Source organism: Antechinus flavipes, chromosome 4 (assembly GCF_016432865.1).
Source record: "Antechinus flavipes isolate AdamAnt ecotype Samford, QLD, Australia chromosome 4, AdamAnt_v2, whole genome shotgun sequence".
NCBI lineage: Eukaryota > Metazoa > Chordata > Mammalia > Dasyuromorphia > Dasyuridae > Antechinus > Antechinus flavipes.
In genome coordinates this window covers 415272548-415290132 of record NC_067401.1, presented here as the reverse complement: position 1 = coordinate 415290132, position 17585 = coordinate 415272548, and the positions used below count along the sequence as shown (strand labels likewise).

General features: G+C 41.4%; 1 protein-coding gene across 1 annotated transcript in view; it reads left to right on the top strand.

The window, feature by feature from the left end:
* The window catches only part of LHX4 (LIM homeobox 4), a 61313-nt gene that overhangs the window by 17375 nt on the left and 26353 nt on the right, over positions 1-17585 (top strand). The window contains exon 2 of the mRNA XM_051998842.1: positions 3799-3970. Coding sequence (XP_051854802.1) covers positions 3799-3970 — 172 coding nt within the window. The remainder of the gene's footprint in view (positions 1-3798; positions 3971-17585) is intronic.

Here is a 17585-nt window from a genome sequence, read left to right as displayed (position 1 = left end):
TAATTCATCCATCTGGGGGAGGGCTGCAGCTTGCAGGGAGAATTTGAGTTACCCCTAGCTGGTCCAGAGGCTCAGGCCCATTATGGATATCAAGTCAGCATTTGTACTTACACGGTTCCAGCAGATTCTAATGTCTCTAGCATAAGACCCTGGCTGTCAGGGTGGGGGTGGGGTGGGGATGGAGGTGGAGGAGGCTTGAGGAGCCGTGGGAGTGAATACTTCTTACTCCGTTCAAGTGTTCCCCTAGGAAAGCTGAGAAAACGTATTTCCCTTCTTTGTAGAGATGGGGAACTGCGTGTTTGGTTCCTTGCACATACTGTTGCACATCAGAGATGTGTTGTTCATTTCTCTTTTTTATCCTTTGTTATAATGGATAGTTTTGCAAGGCCTGTGAAAATGGAGGAGGATGCTTGGAAATGAGGGTGATTGAAAGCAAAAGATATTTTTTAAAATAAGATTTCTTGGGAAAAATATACACACAAAGGAATACATACACAATATATGTATGAATGCATACATATATATACTCACATATAAAAATATATATGTATACATACAGGCGTGTGTGTGTGTGTGTGTGTGTGTGTGTGCGTGCGCTCATGGACTTCATGCTCTGCCTGAGATTTCAGTAGCAGAGAGACTGCTGGAAGATCCTGAAAGCAAAATCTCTAAGAACTCATCAGAAAATAGAAGGTTAAATCTGGAAGGAGTCAGAGATCAATTTAGATCAACCCTGTCATTTTGGTTTTACCTTTGGTCCCTTTCAATTTTTTCTCTTCAAATCTTGTTCTTCCTTCCCTCAAAACAGGGTTCCACTTTGGGTATTTTCTCATTGTAACCTTGTCCCACCACCCATTTCTGCTGTTGTATCCACCTTAAACATCCCTGCCAACACACACACACACACACACACACACACACACCCCTTCACTAGTGGAAGCTCAGCTCATTGGCTCCTGTCATTGGTCTCTTGTTTCCACTACTCTTGCTGAGCTGGGCTCCTTGCCACTCTTTGCCTGATCCCTGAAATCAGCACACCAACTATATTTAGGTTTTAATCAACACAGGGATTTAAAAGAACAAAGGGAGGATTATAAAAATGACAGGTGTCTCAAAGCTAACCTTGTTCCTTCCAGGCAAATGTACAGGCAACAAGGCTTCTCCTTTCTAAGCTGCCCTTCCTTTGGCTGACCAAACCCCTTTTTGTATATCTTATCACCATAGTTAACTAATTTAATTCTGTCTGACCTGGATCCTGGGTCAAATACTCAGTGTTCCAGCTGAGGTAGATTTTGTTGGGCAAAATTACTAAGTTGTAGGGTCAGAGGTTTAGAGTTGTGTTCTCCTAAAATCTTTTTCTAGATCATTTTTTAGAATTTTCCATCCTGACCATCTGTGAGAGTCTGTCTTGGAAGTACGTCTCTCTGAGTCCTCCTCTGAGTTTTAGGATGTAAGGATATTAAAATCATCTCCTTTATCTTTGTCTTAAGAACTCTGGGGAATGTGAGGTTGTCCTTTCCTTTACCCACATTCCAAAATTTACCTTTCTCAAAGGCTAGATCAAGTATTACAACCTCACTAAGCCTTCTTTTAACATCTTAGCCCGCAATATATTCAGGGCTGTAATTAGGGCTAGGTGATCAGGGCTTTGTACTGGGACATCATATAGACAGTGGTGAGAGCATCTGTAGTCCTTTGGCAGTACAGAAACAACTGGTTTAGAACTTAGCAAGAATAATGAATTAAAATAGAAAGCATGATTTCTCCCCCAGTGGCCACAACCTAAGTTAACCAGCCACATTTTCGTCCTGTTCTTTCCCACTCTGACCTCTCAAGCAGTGTCCTTGAGGTATTCTAGTATCTCTAGGTCATCACCTTTCCATTTTAAGTGAATCGAGGATGCATTTTAGTCCATTTATTATTCCTCACATTTGGTATTCCATTTCCTATCCCCACATGTTTGCCCTGACTGTCCCTCAAACCCGTAGAACCCTCCAATCCTTACTGCCCTGTCTTGGTTTCCCTAGTTTCCTTCAAGATTCAGTTCAAATGATCTTTTTCAACAAGTCTTTCCTGGTCTCCCCAGCTGCTAATGCTTTTTTTTTTTTTTTTTTTTTTGCTCAGCTTGCTTTCTATCTGCAATGCATGTATAACTTGTTATGTACATGTAACCTTCCTCATTAGAACATAAGAAGGCTTTCTCTTTGTATCTCCAGCACAACGTATAGTGTCTGGTAGAAAGTAAATAATTATTAAATGGTCGTCCAGTGATTGATTCTGCCACAAAAACGACCGATTATGGCTCTGACTAGAATGTAAAGAGCAGTGGGATGGTTAGTCTTGGCTTGGCCTTGTGACCTTACTTCAGTTTCTGTTTCATGGAATCCTAGAGCTGGAAGAAATTCTCTGACACCATATTGTGGGTATGGTTATCAGTCTCTTTGTATGAAAGACTAGTTTTGGGGCTGGTTGTCAGATGATGGGCCATCATCAAGACTTCAGAGTGTTAGAATCTGAAAGCGCCATCGGAGTGTAATGTCCTCTGAGATGTGAGAACCATCGCAAGACACGATGAGACATTGGAATAACACTATGGGATTGTTCTTTTGATTAATATAATGCGGGCAATGAGGATGTGTTTCATATGAGAGTTAAGGTGAACTTTACAGCTTTCACTGGTATTATGGAGTCATGTGACATAGGCAGTCAAAATGAGTAAAGCTTTAAAATGAATTCATTGGAAGAAGGTTCCAGAAGAAAGGTTATAGAAGCAATTAGTTCTAGCAAGTACTAGTACCCAGTAGGTGCTTAATATACACTTACTTAGTGAATTGAATAAGGTCCTGGCTGTGTTGAGGGGATATTGTCAGTTGGAAAATCTTTTAGCTTGGTTGGGTTGATTTTTCAGGTCTGATGATTCTTTGGGAGCATAGAAATAAGAGAATGGAAAAGACTGTGATTTGTCTTTCTTTTTTTCCCTCACAAGCATTGAAAGCTGTTTCTTTTCGTATGATTCCAGTCAAATTCAGTGGCTGGTTATTCTTCAGTCAGACAGATATCTAAATAGGTTTTCAGAAAGACAGGCTTTGGATAAGAGGTAAGGGTAGAAAGCTGCTGTCTCTACCCAAGAGTTCCAAAGATGCCATGGCCTTCTCCCACATCTCTATCCCATAGCAAATATCCCTTGCCCTTATTGTTTATATGACTTTTGAAGCCATGGTCCTAATATGGCAGTGCACACCCAAGAGGGTCCGTCCTGAGCCCGCAATGACAAAATGCATGATCCTTGGTCCCCAACCATCAGGAGAACTTAAGGGTGGGAAGGGAGAGGTAGGGAAAGCCTTGGAGAAGGCATAAAACCTTTGTGGGGAGTGGCCTGAATTCTGGACAAGGGACCTTGTATGATTATTCCACATTATGGAAAACCAAGAGATTCAGAAATGGCGGACCAGAGTAACGTTGCCAGAAACCCCGAAACAAAACAAAACCATGCACTTACTCCAACCCCTCTCCTACTCCTGTCAGTTACCCTCAGCTTCCTTACCGGTTTCCCTATCATAGTTATGGCTCCAGTCCATCAGAACAGAAATGGAAAGACGGTTTATAAACTATTTCCCTGTAATGCAATATGGGTCACATCCTAGAAAAGGAGAGTAGAATGGAACCCAAAGTCAGATGAGTGTTTCGGTTTGCCTGCTGAGAAGTCAATGCAAATGGCACCATGCGCAAGGCTGACGCTGCTCTTTCTTTTCTCTCTTCTCTCCTTTCCTCCTTCCCTGCCATCTCCTGCCTTCTCAGAGATCCCTCAGTGTGCCGGCTGCAATCAGCACATCTTGGATAAGTTCATCCTCAAAGTTTTAGACAGGCATTGGCACGGCTCCTGTCTTAAGTGTGCAGACTGCCAGATGCAGCTGGCTGACAGGTGCTTCTCTAGAGCGGGGAGTGTCTACTGCAAGGAAGACTTCTTCAAGTAAGTTAAAAATGAAACAAAATGTCTCTCTTTGCTCAATTCTGAGGACTACTCACCCAGTGGCTTTAGGGCAATTTGATCAATAGTAATATGTGATTGTAATCACAACAAAATAACTAAAACCAGAGCAGAGTCACTGAGTCTCATCATCGCCATCATTACCCTCATCACTATCACCATCACTGTCACCATAACAATCATCGTCACTGTCACCATAACAATCACAATCACTGTCACCATCACCACCACTGTCACCATAACAATCATTGTCACTGTCACCATCATCACAATCACCATTACCACCCCTGTCACCATCACCATCATAGTTACCATCACAATCACTGTCACCATCATCACCACTGTCAACATCACCATCATCATCACAATCACCATTACCACCACTGTCATTATCACCATCACTGTCACCATCACCACCCGTCACCATCACAATCACTGTCACCATCACAGTCACCAGTACTGTCATCATCACTTTTACAATCACCATAACAATCACCATCACCATAACATCACCATCATTGTCATCATCACCATCACCATCACAGTCACCATCACAGTCACCACTACTGTCATCATCACTTTTACAATCACCATCACCATAACATCACCATCATTGTCATCATCACCATTACTATAATCATCATCATTGTCACCATCACCATTGCCCACATGGGAATTATTTTTTCAGACAAATTGACTTTAGAGGAATGATCTTACTCCTCTTGTCTATTCTCAGACTTTTGCTAAAACAATAGTTTCTCCTTAAAGATGGCAGAGTAGAAAAAGGATAGTCCCTTTCTATATGTGTGTGTGTGTGTGTGTGTGTGTGTATGTGTGTATGCGTGCACACACATTTATGAAAGAGAAAGTGATAGAGGGAGAGAGAGAGAGATAAACAAAGACACAGAGTTGGAGAGATATAGAGACAAGAGTGGGAGGAAGAAAGAGGAAGGAAAATAAAAATAGAGAGTTTCTATATATAAAACTTAGTTTTAAGTTATCACAACCTAATATCCAGTAGGTGCTTAACATACATTTAAAGAACTAAATAAGGCGGTGGTTGTGTCAGTTGGTTATTGTCTGTTGGCAAATCTTTTAGTTTTGTTGATTTGACTTTTAGGTCAACCTAAAATTTTTTTAGACATTCTGTATGACACTTTTCGTTCTTTCTTTTTTTCTTTTTCTTTTCTTTTCTTTTCTTTTTTCTTTTTCTTTTTTGCTAAGACAAGTAGGGTTAAGTTTCTTGCCTAAGGTCACACAACTAGGAAGTGTTAAGTATCTGAGATCAGATTTAAATTCAGGTCCTCCTGACTTCAGATCTGGTGCTCTATCCACTGTGCCATTTTGCTATAAGGCACTTTAAAGATGGTGAAGTGTTTTTTGACCTTCACAACAATCCTCTGAGTTAAGGACTACTAATTTTATAGATGAGGAAAGTGAGGCAAAGGAATGGTGTTTAATGTTTAATGTTTAATCAGAGAAGACTTCCTGAAGGAGACAAGAAATTTATCTAATACATTCCCACATGAGAATGGCCCTGGCAGGATGCAGATAAAACTTCTCAGTGACTGGTTGCATTTTTCAGGTTTTATTCAGATCTTTGGCTTTGTATAGCAACACCTTCTAATCAAAACAAGCTCAGTCCGTGAGATAGAGGACATGAGATAAATATGGGGGTTGGGGGGAGGTAAGTAAAGGTAGAGATAGAAATCTTTTTAAGAACCTCTTTTCTTTAAGAACTTCTCTTTTCAAATCCAAGTATTTAGGTAAGGCAAATTCTGCAAATAATGAAGATGCTGAGGATTAGATTCTTTTTAGAGTCTCATATTTCTTTAAGCCAATTTGAGTTTTGAGAGGTTGTTGAAGATGGTTACATACCCAGGTTGCATCTATGACATTTGTCCAGATGAAGGCCAGAGGGTGAAGGACAACACAGGACTGTGCTATCATCCATCTAGTCACCTCATCAGATACTGATTGCCTCATGTTCATCTCTGATTGTCTCCTGTGAAAGGATTTTGTCTCCCCAGACAGATAAGTCTTATTTGAGATGAGAGATGTGTTCTGCCTTCTTTGGAATACCTCCTGGTTCTAGACAGGCTCAGGAACTGTTTGTGAAATTGAATTAAATGACAAACTTTCAGCTTCTTCCTCTAATGCTTTTTGTAGTTTTGCTCTTCCTTCTTCCAATTTTCCTTTTCCTTCTTCTAACCTATATTCCCAGGTTTTTTTCTTTTCTTTTTTCCTGGTGTTCACTTAAATGCTATTAATCAACTGTTTTCACTTTATACTTTTTTTGCCCACACCCTTTCCCCTTATCCCAAGCCAGCAGACCCTTGCTCCATGACAGGTTTCATGAGCTTCTTGAATGAGGCAAATCCATTAGTTCTCTTAGCTGATTTTAGGCCAATTTGACAGAGGCTTAGAGAGGACAAAATGGAGTGTGTGTGTGTGTGTGTGTGTGCGCGAGCACATTTATGAAAGAGAAAGTGAGAGAGGGAGAGATAGAGAGATAAGCAAAGACACAGAGATGGAGAGATATAGAGACAAGAGTGGGAGGGAGAAAGAGGAAGGAAAATAAAAATAGAGAGGAGAGGAAAGAAAAGAAGAGATATTAGAAAGGGAAAAAAGAAATGAAGAGAGTAAAAAAAAAAGTAGGCGGAGAGAGAAGGCATCAGAGACATAAAGAGATGGAGACAGATAGCATCATGGTATACTAGCATTGCTTTTACAAAAAGGTCAAGGTGATTTGTTCTTGAAGGTGGGGTACCCACTCCTTAATTTGTAACTTCTCTGTTGAGAGGCTTCTAGAAATTGTGAGAGAAGAGACATATTTCCTTAATAATAACTATTTGGGTAGAAAAAGTAAGCATCAAAAGAAGAGCACCCAGAACCTTACCAAAACCATCTCTTTGTCCAGAATCCCAAATATTTTTCACTGTATACTCCACATCCCAGCCAAACTGGACCTCTTCTTGCCCCCAGTACATAACTTTTGCCTGCCTGCCTGCCTATGATTATTTTGAGTTATTTATTCCTGGAGAGTCATCCCTTTCTCTTTTCCTGTCAATTGCCTGTCTACTCTTAAAAGTCCACCCCCAATCCTGCCTTCTCCAGTAATCCTATGGATTCCTTCCTCTTGACAGCACATCACACTTTATTTTGTAATTCTTCAATGCATGTGTCAATATTGCCCTTTTTTTTATCTATGATTTTATTTTATACCTCTATTCAACCCAAAGCCTTTTGAGGGTTGATACCTATGTCTTCTCTAAACATTTTATCTCTTAGCCCTGACTACAGCACTTTGTACATAGCTGGTGCTTAATAACTGTTTTCTTAATGAATGACTCACTCAACAAACTAGGGATCCTAAGAAGTGGAGGTAAAGAGGGACTGTATATCAGGCATAGGGATGAATGAATTCACAGGAATATCAGAGATCATTTAACAACCCCCCTGAATTAGGTGGGGATGAAGATGGGTGGATAGGAAACACAATGCAGATACAGTAAAGGGGAAAGTAGAAAGTGAGAATAGGGCAAGGGAAGCTCCAGAGAAGAAATATCCCACTTTTCCTACCTGAAATTAAAACTGTAATCCCAGTACTCTCTGGGTATTCTTTTCTAGGTCAGTCAGGCTCCCATTCACTCACGGTTTGGGAATTAAGGAGTTAGATAATGAGACTGCACTCTGGGTGGCATATAGGCAGTAAAAAGGTATGAGAGGGAGATACAGAAGATATTCTGTAGGAGTAGAACTAGTAAAAGGAGATAGAAGGATTTGGAGTTTAAAGAGGCATCCCTGAGTACCATTATAAAGTTTGCCATAATAAGTGGTATGTTGGTAAATGTTTAACAACCTGGCTTTTGGATTGAAAAATGCACATGACATACTTTTATTTAATCTTCATTATTAACATTTTCTCTACCACTCTCTTAAGTTTAGATAATCAACAAAACAATATATCAAGCCCTAATATATCAACCCAAGGATTGGCCAATTTCTGAAGTAGAAATGCTCACATTGAAAATTTAACAATCAGCCCTGGAAGCCATTATAAGCTAGCTCCAGCAAACCTGCTCTTTAAGCTAGCTCCAGCATACCTGCTCTTTGTGGACAATAACAATAACACTACCTCACATTTGCAATTGGAGGTGGGGGAGGGAGGGGCAGAAGGCATTCCCCCTAGCATCATTATGCATCTTTCACAATTCCTTTCTTTCTCTGGATTTTCAAAGCTAATCAGTAGGTATGACATAGGTTCTTCCTCTGAAATGTAGAAGCATCTCTTCCTTATTTTTCTTTATCTGTTAGCACCTCAGTTCAATCTCATAGCTGTATTTATCTATTTTTTAAATATCATAGTCATTTGTGGAATTCTTCTTCCTCCTTCCCTCACTTCCAAATGAATCTTCTCATAACTTAAAAAAATAGCTTTAAAAATATATTACTGACTTGGTAATATATCTGTAAACAAATGCCTCATTCTCACCCAGTAGTCCTCATTTTTTCTGCTAAGAGGAATTATCATCAAACATCATCTGTTTTCCCATTGTTCAGAATTTGACTATCTTCTAGTGACTTTTAAATTTACATTATTGTAGTTTTGTATGTTGCTCTTTTGTTTCTTCTTTTTCCACTCAGTATCCGTTCAAATCAATCTTTTCATGTTTCTCTGAGTTCCTCAAGTTCATCGCAATAATCTTATATTATATTCATGTAGTTTGCTCATGCATTCTCCAATTGATGGGTGTCCCCTTTAATTAGTTCCCAGTTCTCTGCTACCACAAATACAGCTGCTTATATATATATACACACACATTGGATCTTGATTTCTTTCCTTGATCTCCCTGATGAATATGCCCATAGTGGGATTTTGTTATCCTTTGCCTGGACTACTGCAATCACCTCCGATCTTGTACAGAACAAGATACACCTGTATCTTGGCATATAGATGAGAAAGCTCAGGCTTTCTCGAGGGCAAGCTGTTTAAGGTCACACGACGTGTTCATGGCCAAGTTATCCTGGGACTTCATTGCTCAGAGTTGTCAGTCTGTGACTTGGCCCACTAAACCATGCAGACTTTGAAGCTGGTGTCTGGTCTGAGCTTACCTCCCTTGATTAATGGCCAGCTTGCTGCCCACTTTTGCTGATGGTGGGTCAGGGAAAGGTGTGGTTTGGCAGCAGTAGTCAGGATAGGTGGGGGATGGGGAAGAAAAGCATATAGTCATTGGGACAGCCTCTGGTCTTCATCCTAATGACAGTCAAGGGCATGAAATCTAGAAGGGAATATTGAGATACTAGTACTTGGATTTACCCTGGACATTGAATTCTTAATCCTCCAAGTAAACGATTTAATCTCTTTTTATTGTAAAAATGTGAATGGTTATTACTATTATGAATAACAATTAATAAAATGCTCAGTTAGAACTAGACTGAATCCTTCCTGCTTCCACTGAAGAAAATTATAAAATCCTTCTCCAGAGATCTATAATAATTGTCTATTTTAACAATTTAATTTAATGATGTATATTTTGAGAAAGGACAAAACAGCATGGTGGAGTGAGGGCCTAGAATCACCTAATTTGATGCATACTGGCCGGATGAGCATAAGCAAGTCACTTACTTTTCAGTGATCCAGTGACTCTTTAAGATTACAAACTGCAACATAGTTATTGATCTGTATTGCCAGAATAAATTCCCTATACCATTGGCGTCAAACTCAACTAAAGCAAGATACAAATATATCTTGATACATTTGTATCCCTGAGAGCCACATATTAACATAGAAAACTACACCTTGACATTATCTGTGTTGATTTTTTATTTTGTTAAACATCTCCCACTTCCGTTTTAATTTGGCTCCTTCCACACTGGGGAGTATTGTTTGCAGGCAGCGAGTTTAACGTCTTTGTCTTACACTAGTGAAAGTTAGAGGTCTGGACTCCAAAATGGAAAGGCTTACTTTTTACAGGGCACTGGGCTCCACGGACATACACAGACGGAGCCCTTGACTTTAAAGACCCGTTTAGGGGCGGGGATAGGCATGGGAGGATGAAACCCACCCAAGTACAGATTCAAATGTGATTGGTGCACTGAAGTCAAACAGAAAGGGATGAGGGACCTGAGGAGGAAAAGATGGCTCCCTTCCACCTGGGGTAGGTTAAAAAAGGATACCTAGATGGAGTTTGAAGGGAAAGAACTATCTCAACAGGGAGGGAGCTCACTGTCATGAAGATGGTAGATAGAGAGGGAGGAGAAGGCAGTTGTCCAGCTTATTTGGAACAGACTGAAATGCAGAAGGTTGGAAAGTTAGGCTGGAGGCAGATGAGCCCAAACAAAGGCATTTGTGTTTTATCTTGAAGGCAACAGGGAGTCATTGAAGGCCCAGAGGAAGCAGCAAAGAGCAGCATGAGCTGACTGTCACAAACCTGCATCACTTCACAGACTCACTGCCCAGATCCAACGACTGCCAAAGCTTCTAATTTCACCTTTGCAGCATTTCTCAAACGTGCCCTCTCTCTCTGACACTGTCACCAGGCTAACTAGGCCCTTATCACCTCATACCGGAGCTATTACAATAACACGATGGGGGCCTCTCTCCTCCATGTCTCTCCCCACTCCAATTCATCCTCTATTCAGCTTCCAAGGAGACTGGTCCAATCATGTCTCCCCCATCTCCCCACAGCTCCCTGGTGCCTCTAGGATCAAATACAAAATGATCTCTTTGGCATGCAAAGCCCTTTATAACCAGCTCCCCTCCAGTCTTCTTACACTTTCCTCCACAAAATGTACTCTTCAGGACAGGGACGCTGGCCTTCTGGCTGTCCCACCAACAAGACTACATCTCTTGGCTCTGGCTTCTTCCCATGTCAGGAATGGTCTCCCTTCTTCACTAATGACCTCTCAGGCTTCCTTTAAGTCCCAACTAAAACCCATCTTCTACAGGAAGTCTTCCCTAACCCTCTAAAATTCAAGTTAAAATCATATTTGATCTTGTCTTCTTAATTATTTCCCATTTATCCTTCGTGTGCTGCATGTTATCTCCCTCATTAGATTGTAAGTTCCTTGAGGCCAGGGCCTATCTTTTGCATCCCTCACATTTAATACAATATCTGGCACCTAGAAGGAATTTAATAAATGTTTTTTAAAATTGATTTTACTCACAGTATGGTGGGAAAGATGGAAGATATAAGAGGGCAGAATTTCCCCAACACTGGAAAGGCAAGGTGCAGCAATTCTAAAATTAGGCAGCAGAGGGTGCTATTGGTATGTGCATGGGGCAGAAAGTCATCCATGGCAGAGGGTGATTTTTTTCTCCTTTTTCTCCTCCTTTTTTCCTTCTCTCTCTTCCTTCTTTTTCTTTCTTTTTTCTTGTTCTTTTTTCCTTCCTTTCTTGCCATCCTCCCTCCTTTTCTCCATCCATTCTTCTTCTTCCTTCCTTCCTCCCTCCCTCCCTCCCTTTCTTCCTTCTTTCCTTCCTTCCTTCCTCCCTCCCTCCCTCCCTTCCTTCCTTCCTTCCTTCCTTCCTTCCTTCCTTCCTCCCTCCTTCTCTTTCTTCCTTCCTTCTTCCTTCCTTCCTTCCTTCCTTCCTTCCTTCCTTCCTTCCTTCCTTCCTTCCTTCCTTCCTTTCTTCTTCCCTCCCTCCTTCCCTTTCTTCTTTCCTTCCTTCCTTCCTTCCTTCCTTCCTTCCTTCCTTCTTCCCTCCCTCCCTTCCTCCCTCCCTTCCTTCCTTCCTTCTTTCCTTCCTTCCTTCCTTCCTTTCTTTCTTCTTCCTTCCTTCCTTCCTTCCTCCTTCCTTCCTTCCTTCCTTCCTTCCTTTCTGCTGTATTTCCTTGGCTCCCATTTCTCAACAGGAGGTAAATAAAAGGCAGAAGACCAAAGGACTAAGCAGCTTATGTGGCTAATGCAGCATAATGGGGATGTGATTTGTTCTAATAACAGCAACTGTTTAAGCATTCTGGAGCACACTCAAAGCTTAAGGAACCTTCCAAGACACATCCCAATTTGAATTGTAAGCTGAAAGAATAAGGAGATCTTGCAGTGAGTGCATTTGCTAAAGATGGTTCTATTTGTGGGCTATACCCCCATAAACTTCTGCCATAGCCCAGGTATCTCTATAGGGGCCTGGTGATTCCAGTAGGACTCGGGTCAGGGGTACTGAGCAACCTGTTCCTATCACAGATGCAATGGGGAAAGTCTTGGGCAAGGCCCTTGGTCCTGGTGTCAACCTCTGACAAATGTCCCTCTTTCTATTTCCCTGGAGGCTCTTCTGCTCTTAAAGCAGCAGCTATTTGCTTAGGCCTTAACCACATTGTTTTAAGTATCATTGCAAACACAATGGATGGCACATGCTTGAAATCTCTAGTCGGATGCCTCTGACAACCAGTCGCCATCTGTGGCTCCCCTGCTTATCCGGGGCTTCCTGAAGGACATAGTGAGCCATCCACACTGCCCATCTCTCCCTGGAGAGCAAACGGGACTGCGTCTTATTGAAGGGTTTCTCGGAGCCCGTCGTTTAGGAGCAAGCCTTTGTTGCTGGCTGAATGGGCCTTTAACCTGGGTAGATTTTAAGGGAGGCATCTAAGGTTGGGACCTTGTCCATCTGCTGCTGCCGCCGACTAGCCATGACCTTGTGCTCCAGACCGCTGAGTTTTAAGAGCAGATTCCTCTCCAGCGGCCCCTGTGGCTTCCCTTCCCTCCAGAAGTATGCTGGGATCTGCTTCTCTTCCCTCATCCACCTGGTTTGGGAGTTGAGAATCAGGGCTTATGGGCCAATCAATCCACAGACATTTATTAAGCATCTATACGGCAGGCGCTCTGCCAGGGTCTAGATTGCTCCTCCATCATGACTGTTAGCTATTAGCATAGGATATAGAGCTGGAAGGAGCTTTTTACTTCAGTCCTTCCCTTCATTTTACAAAGGAAGAAACTGAGTCACTAAGATGTGAAATGGGCTGCCAAGATCGCAGGGGGGTAGGAAGTAGCAGAATACGGTGGCTCCAAAAAACAGGGCTCTTTTCACGGCATCACTGATTCCCTGGCTCTCCCTCTTGTTCCCCAGAGAGCAGGGGAAAGGGTGCAATGGGAGCCAACGCTGCTACTACTTTGGAATCCTCCATAAAAGGAACCTTGGGCAACTGCAACCCAGGATGTTTAAAGAGCCAGCTTTGGAGGCTGTGCAGTGCCAGCTGGGCATGAAGCCAGGCTTTTACCACTTTCCATCTTTCCTCCTCCAGTCAGTCAATGTTAAGGCAGCCAACATAGCCGTCAGCAAAGGGCAGGTAACCGGTGCCCTTGGGAACACGTCTTTGTGCTTACCAGGGCTCTCAGATCTGGGCTTATTTGTTCCTGCAGAATCGGGACATTGTGTTACTGGTACTCCAGAATGTTCTGTATTCAGGCTGAGTTAGGAAACAGCCTCTCTGGCTCTGGCTGTGAGCAATGGCTCACCCAGTGTCACGCTCCGAGGAAGGAACATTTCTTCACTGGATGACTTTGGTCAAATCAATTGCTTCAACACCCAGGGTCTGTTTCTTCACCTATGAAATACAGTGCAGATCATCAGCTTTTCTGAGAGCAAAGGCAGCTTTTAGAGGGACCCTCAATGGAAGGGTAATTTACACCCTCACTTGATCCCTTAGAGCACGGTTTTTTTAATGGGAATCCAGGGATCTGTGGGTAGATTTTAAGAGGTCTGTTAAAAATTATATCTTTATTTTTTATTAATTTTTCTTGGGAATCTAGTACTAATTTTTCAGTTGTGACTATAGCAACAAACTATCATTCTGAGAAGTAGTCCAAGGCTTCACCAGATTGTCAGTAAGGTCTATGATAAAAAATAACATTAAAATCCTTGCTTTAGACAATCTTTTCCTTTTTTATTTTAATAATGGCATTAACTAATAACACTGGACTTTATTCCACTAGCACACAGGCTCTATTCTCTCCACTAACACTCAGTATTTTTTTCTGCTCTCCTGTTGTAGAACTTTGCCCTTGTCTGCTCACTAACAGATACCTATAGCTATAATAATAATAATGATGATAGTAATAATAATAGTTAACATTTATATAGCAGACATTCTGCCAGGCACTGTGCTAAGCACTTTACGAACACTGAATTTGATCCTCAAAATAACCTGGGAGCTAGGTGCTATTATTATCCTCATTTTTACAGATGAGGAAACTGAGATAGACAGAGGTTAAGTGACGTGCCCAGAATTTACTTAGCTAGTAAATATCTGATGCCAGGTTTGAGTCATTTTCTTGATTCTAGATCTAGTACTCTCTTCACTTTACCACCTAGCTTATTATTATTTATATATTTGCCTTATTCTGCGTCCTAAACCTATTATCTCTTTATCATGGATAGCATGATGTTTTATCATTAGTTTTTTAGTCATGAATGCTATCTTATTGCTCATAGTTCTTGCAGCTTTCAAAGTTGTTTTTTCAATATTGCTGTCAGTGCATAAATAGTTCTCTTGATTCTGTTCATTTTATTCTTCATCACATTCATTTTTAAGGCAATGCTTCATACTCACTTTCCCAAAGTAACCTAAGTGATATTTGCTTAGTTAATTCTATGATGGTGCTGACCACTTACATTGTCTTGGCCCCAGGGGTGCTTACAGTACTGGCCAATGAGCCTTTGGCTGATGGCAGCGGTAGTTTCATCAATCTGGAAAGCACTTTAGCAGTCAGAGTGTAAGAGGAAAGGAAGCCGTACCACAAATTTGGCAAGATGAGAAGAACAAGGAAGGAAATAGGACTCTAGACTAGAGGATCTTTTCCATGGGAATTCCTGACCCTTTTTGCTTCATCATTGGGACCCTGGTTGTCTTACACTGGGCATTGGCTGCATCTGTCTACAAGGCTACTCCCTGCCCTTTCCAAGGAGGAAGAAACAGAGGCAGAAACAGAGCCCGAGGCTACCCAGCACATTAGTGACAGAGATGACAAGAATCCCTGGCTGCCAGGCTTCTTAAGTTGATATCTTCTGCAACCCATCCTTCTTCTGGCTCGCTGTGGTTATGAAGAATCTGTCTTCTCCAGTAACCATTGAACAGGCACTTTGTGCCATCTGTAGTATGCCCTAGTACTAGCCTGCCCCTTTATTTTATAGCGTTGGACCTGGAAAGGACCTGAGATCATCTAGTCTAACCTCATTTTATAGATGAAGAAATTGATGTCAAAGAGGTTAAGTGGTTTGTTTTAGGTTGTATAAGCAGTAAATGGCAAAGCCAGAATCTGAACTCAGGCCATTTGGCTCAAAGTTAGCATTTTTTTTTTCTGCCTTCCCCAGCTACCTTCTAAGTGGGAATAAAAAGTAGGAAGAAAAGAGATAGATGAAGAGAAGGAAAAGAGGGGAAAACAGAAAGGGGGAACCTGAGAAGATAATGACTGGGTTGCCATGAATAGAGCTTCTACAGGAGTGGGAAGTGTCTCTTGGGAAATGACTTAGTGAAACCCAATTCAGTCTTGCTTTTCCAAGTTAGCATTTTAAAACCACATTAGGTGACACAGAGATGCCATCAGGAACAGTTCCATCACTGAATGTTAGAGTTGGTGAGAAAACTGACACTCAGAGAAGAGAAGAAATATGTCTTGGGTCACAGAGCCTTTTTTTTATTAAGCCCTACTATGTGCCAGGTACTTTTGGGATGCCAAGAAAGGCAAAAACAGTCACTGCTCTCAAGGAACTCACAGTATAATAAAGGAGATAGCATGAAAATAGCCATGTACAAATGAACCACTTGGTGGCAAAGAAAGGGAGCTTAGGCTCCTGGTTCTTCATTTCATCCAATTTCAAATGATTCCTGCAGAACTGCTCTAGGGTGGCCTGGTGCTTGTACAAGGTACAGCCGGCACATCAGCCTTCCATTTAACTGAGCTGCTGGGGCCTCAGCTGCATGGTGATGTTTTTGAAAAAGATCACTGACCACACTGTCCCCAGGAAACTCCCAGGTTGTCACTGAGAGTGAGGAAGAGCCAGAGACAGAGAGATAGATAATTTGTTAATCATTTGCTATGTGCTACACTGGGAAGTAAAACTATAAGAAATACAGGCAGTTCCTACTCTTATGGAACTTATATTCTAATGGAATATAAAGGGCAGGGGCAATCTGGAAATGTCCTGAGTGGGGAGTAAAGCACTGAGAGAAGTGATCACAGATAACCTGGACTTTTTCATGAAATTAAACTCGCCAGTCACAGGGAAGGAGGCATCTTCAGGATGAGAAGTCTATTGGCCCCATGTAGAAAAATCTAGAGAAATCTCTTGATTGGTGCTGAGCCTACTTTGGGGGAAAATACCAGAGCTGTTTTGTTTTCTGTTCTCCCCTCCAAGGAAAGAAAGGCTGGGAGGTGGGGGGCTCCCCTTCACTTGGTAGTGAGTTATTTGATAAAGGACAACTTTTAGTTTCCACAGACACTGGCAAATGAGGGGCAAGTACACTTTAGAGTCATTGATTCGTAGGATTGTAGATCTAGACCAAGAGCTGGAGGGTCATCTATTGTGACCTCCTTACCTTACAGATGCAAATCCAGAGAAGTGACTTGCCTAAGTTGATACAATGAATGGAGCCTAGAGTCAAGAAGACTTTAGTTCAAATCTAGACACATCCTAGTTGTGGGACTCTGGGCAAGTCACTTTACTTCCTTCTGTAAAGTTTCTTCACCTGTAAAATGGGGATAATAATAGCATCTGCCTCCAAGAGGGCCAAATGAAATAAGAATAGTTTTTGCTGTTGTTCACTCATTTCAATTCTGTTCAATCCTAATCCCACTGGGGTTTTTTGGCAAAGATACTGGAGTGGTTTTTTTAATGTCCTTCTCCAGCTCATTTTACAGATCTGGAAATTGAGGCACAAAAGGTGAGGTGACTTGCCCAAGGTCAGTGTCTGAGCTTGGATTTGAACTCAGGAACATGTCTTGCTGACTCCAAGCCCAATGCTCTGTCCGCTGTGCCAACCTATTTACCCCCTTCCCCCAATGACTTCCTGGTAGTTTATATTCTAACCACCACATTAAGAAAACATTGAAAGGCAATTTCAGCCCTCCAAAAGAGATAGTCTAAATCAGTGGTCTCCAACCTTTTAAAGTATGAGGGTTCTCCTCATTTTGCAAAATAAAATTTATTATTATATTTTGGTTTTATATTATATACCATTTCTGGTTTTAGTCTATTATCTTTCCATTTCAGCATTCAACATCTCATTATAATATCAATAACAACAACTGGTTGAGACTTCACCTGACTTTGTATACGACATTCTGCTTCCATAATCCCTTGCCTTTCATTATCTATTCTCAGCAACCAGGAATAATTGTTACAGTTATTCAAAGTTTGATTTCCTTTTAGTGTTCTTTTTTAAATATCTGTTATCATGTATATTTTCCGATCCTGTTTTAATGTCAAGACATTTTCTGGACCTTCACATACTATTAAGATCCATTGATTGAGTATTTAAATACTAAAAAGGATCCAAACCATTTATGGCTGCTCTTCTATTCTATAACACCTTCAGATGAATTCATCTCTTATTCATCACCATAGCATCTACACAATGGAAGGCATATTGGCTCTGGA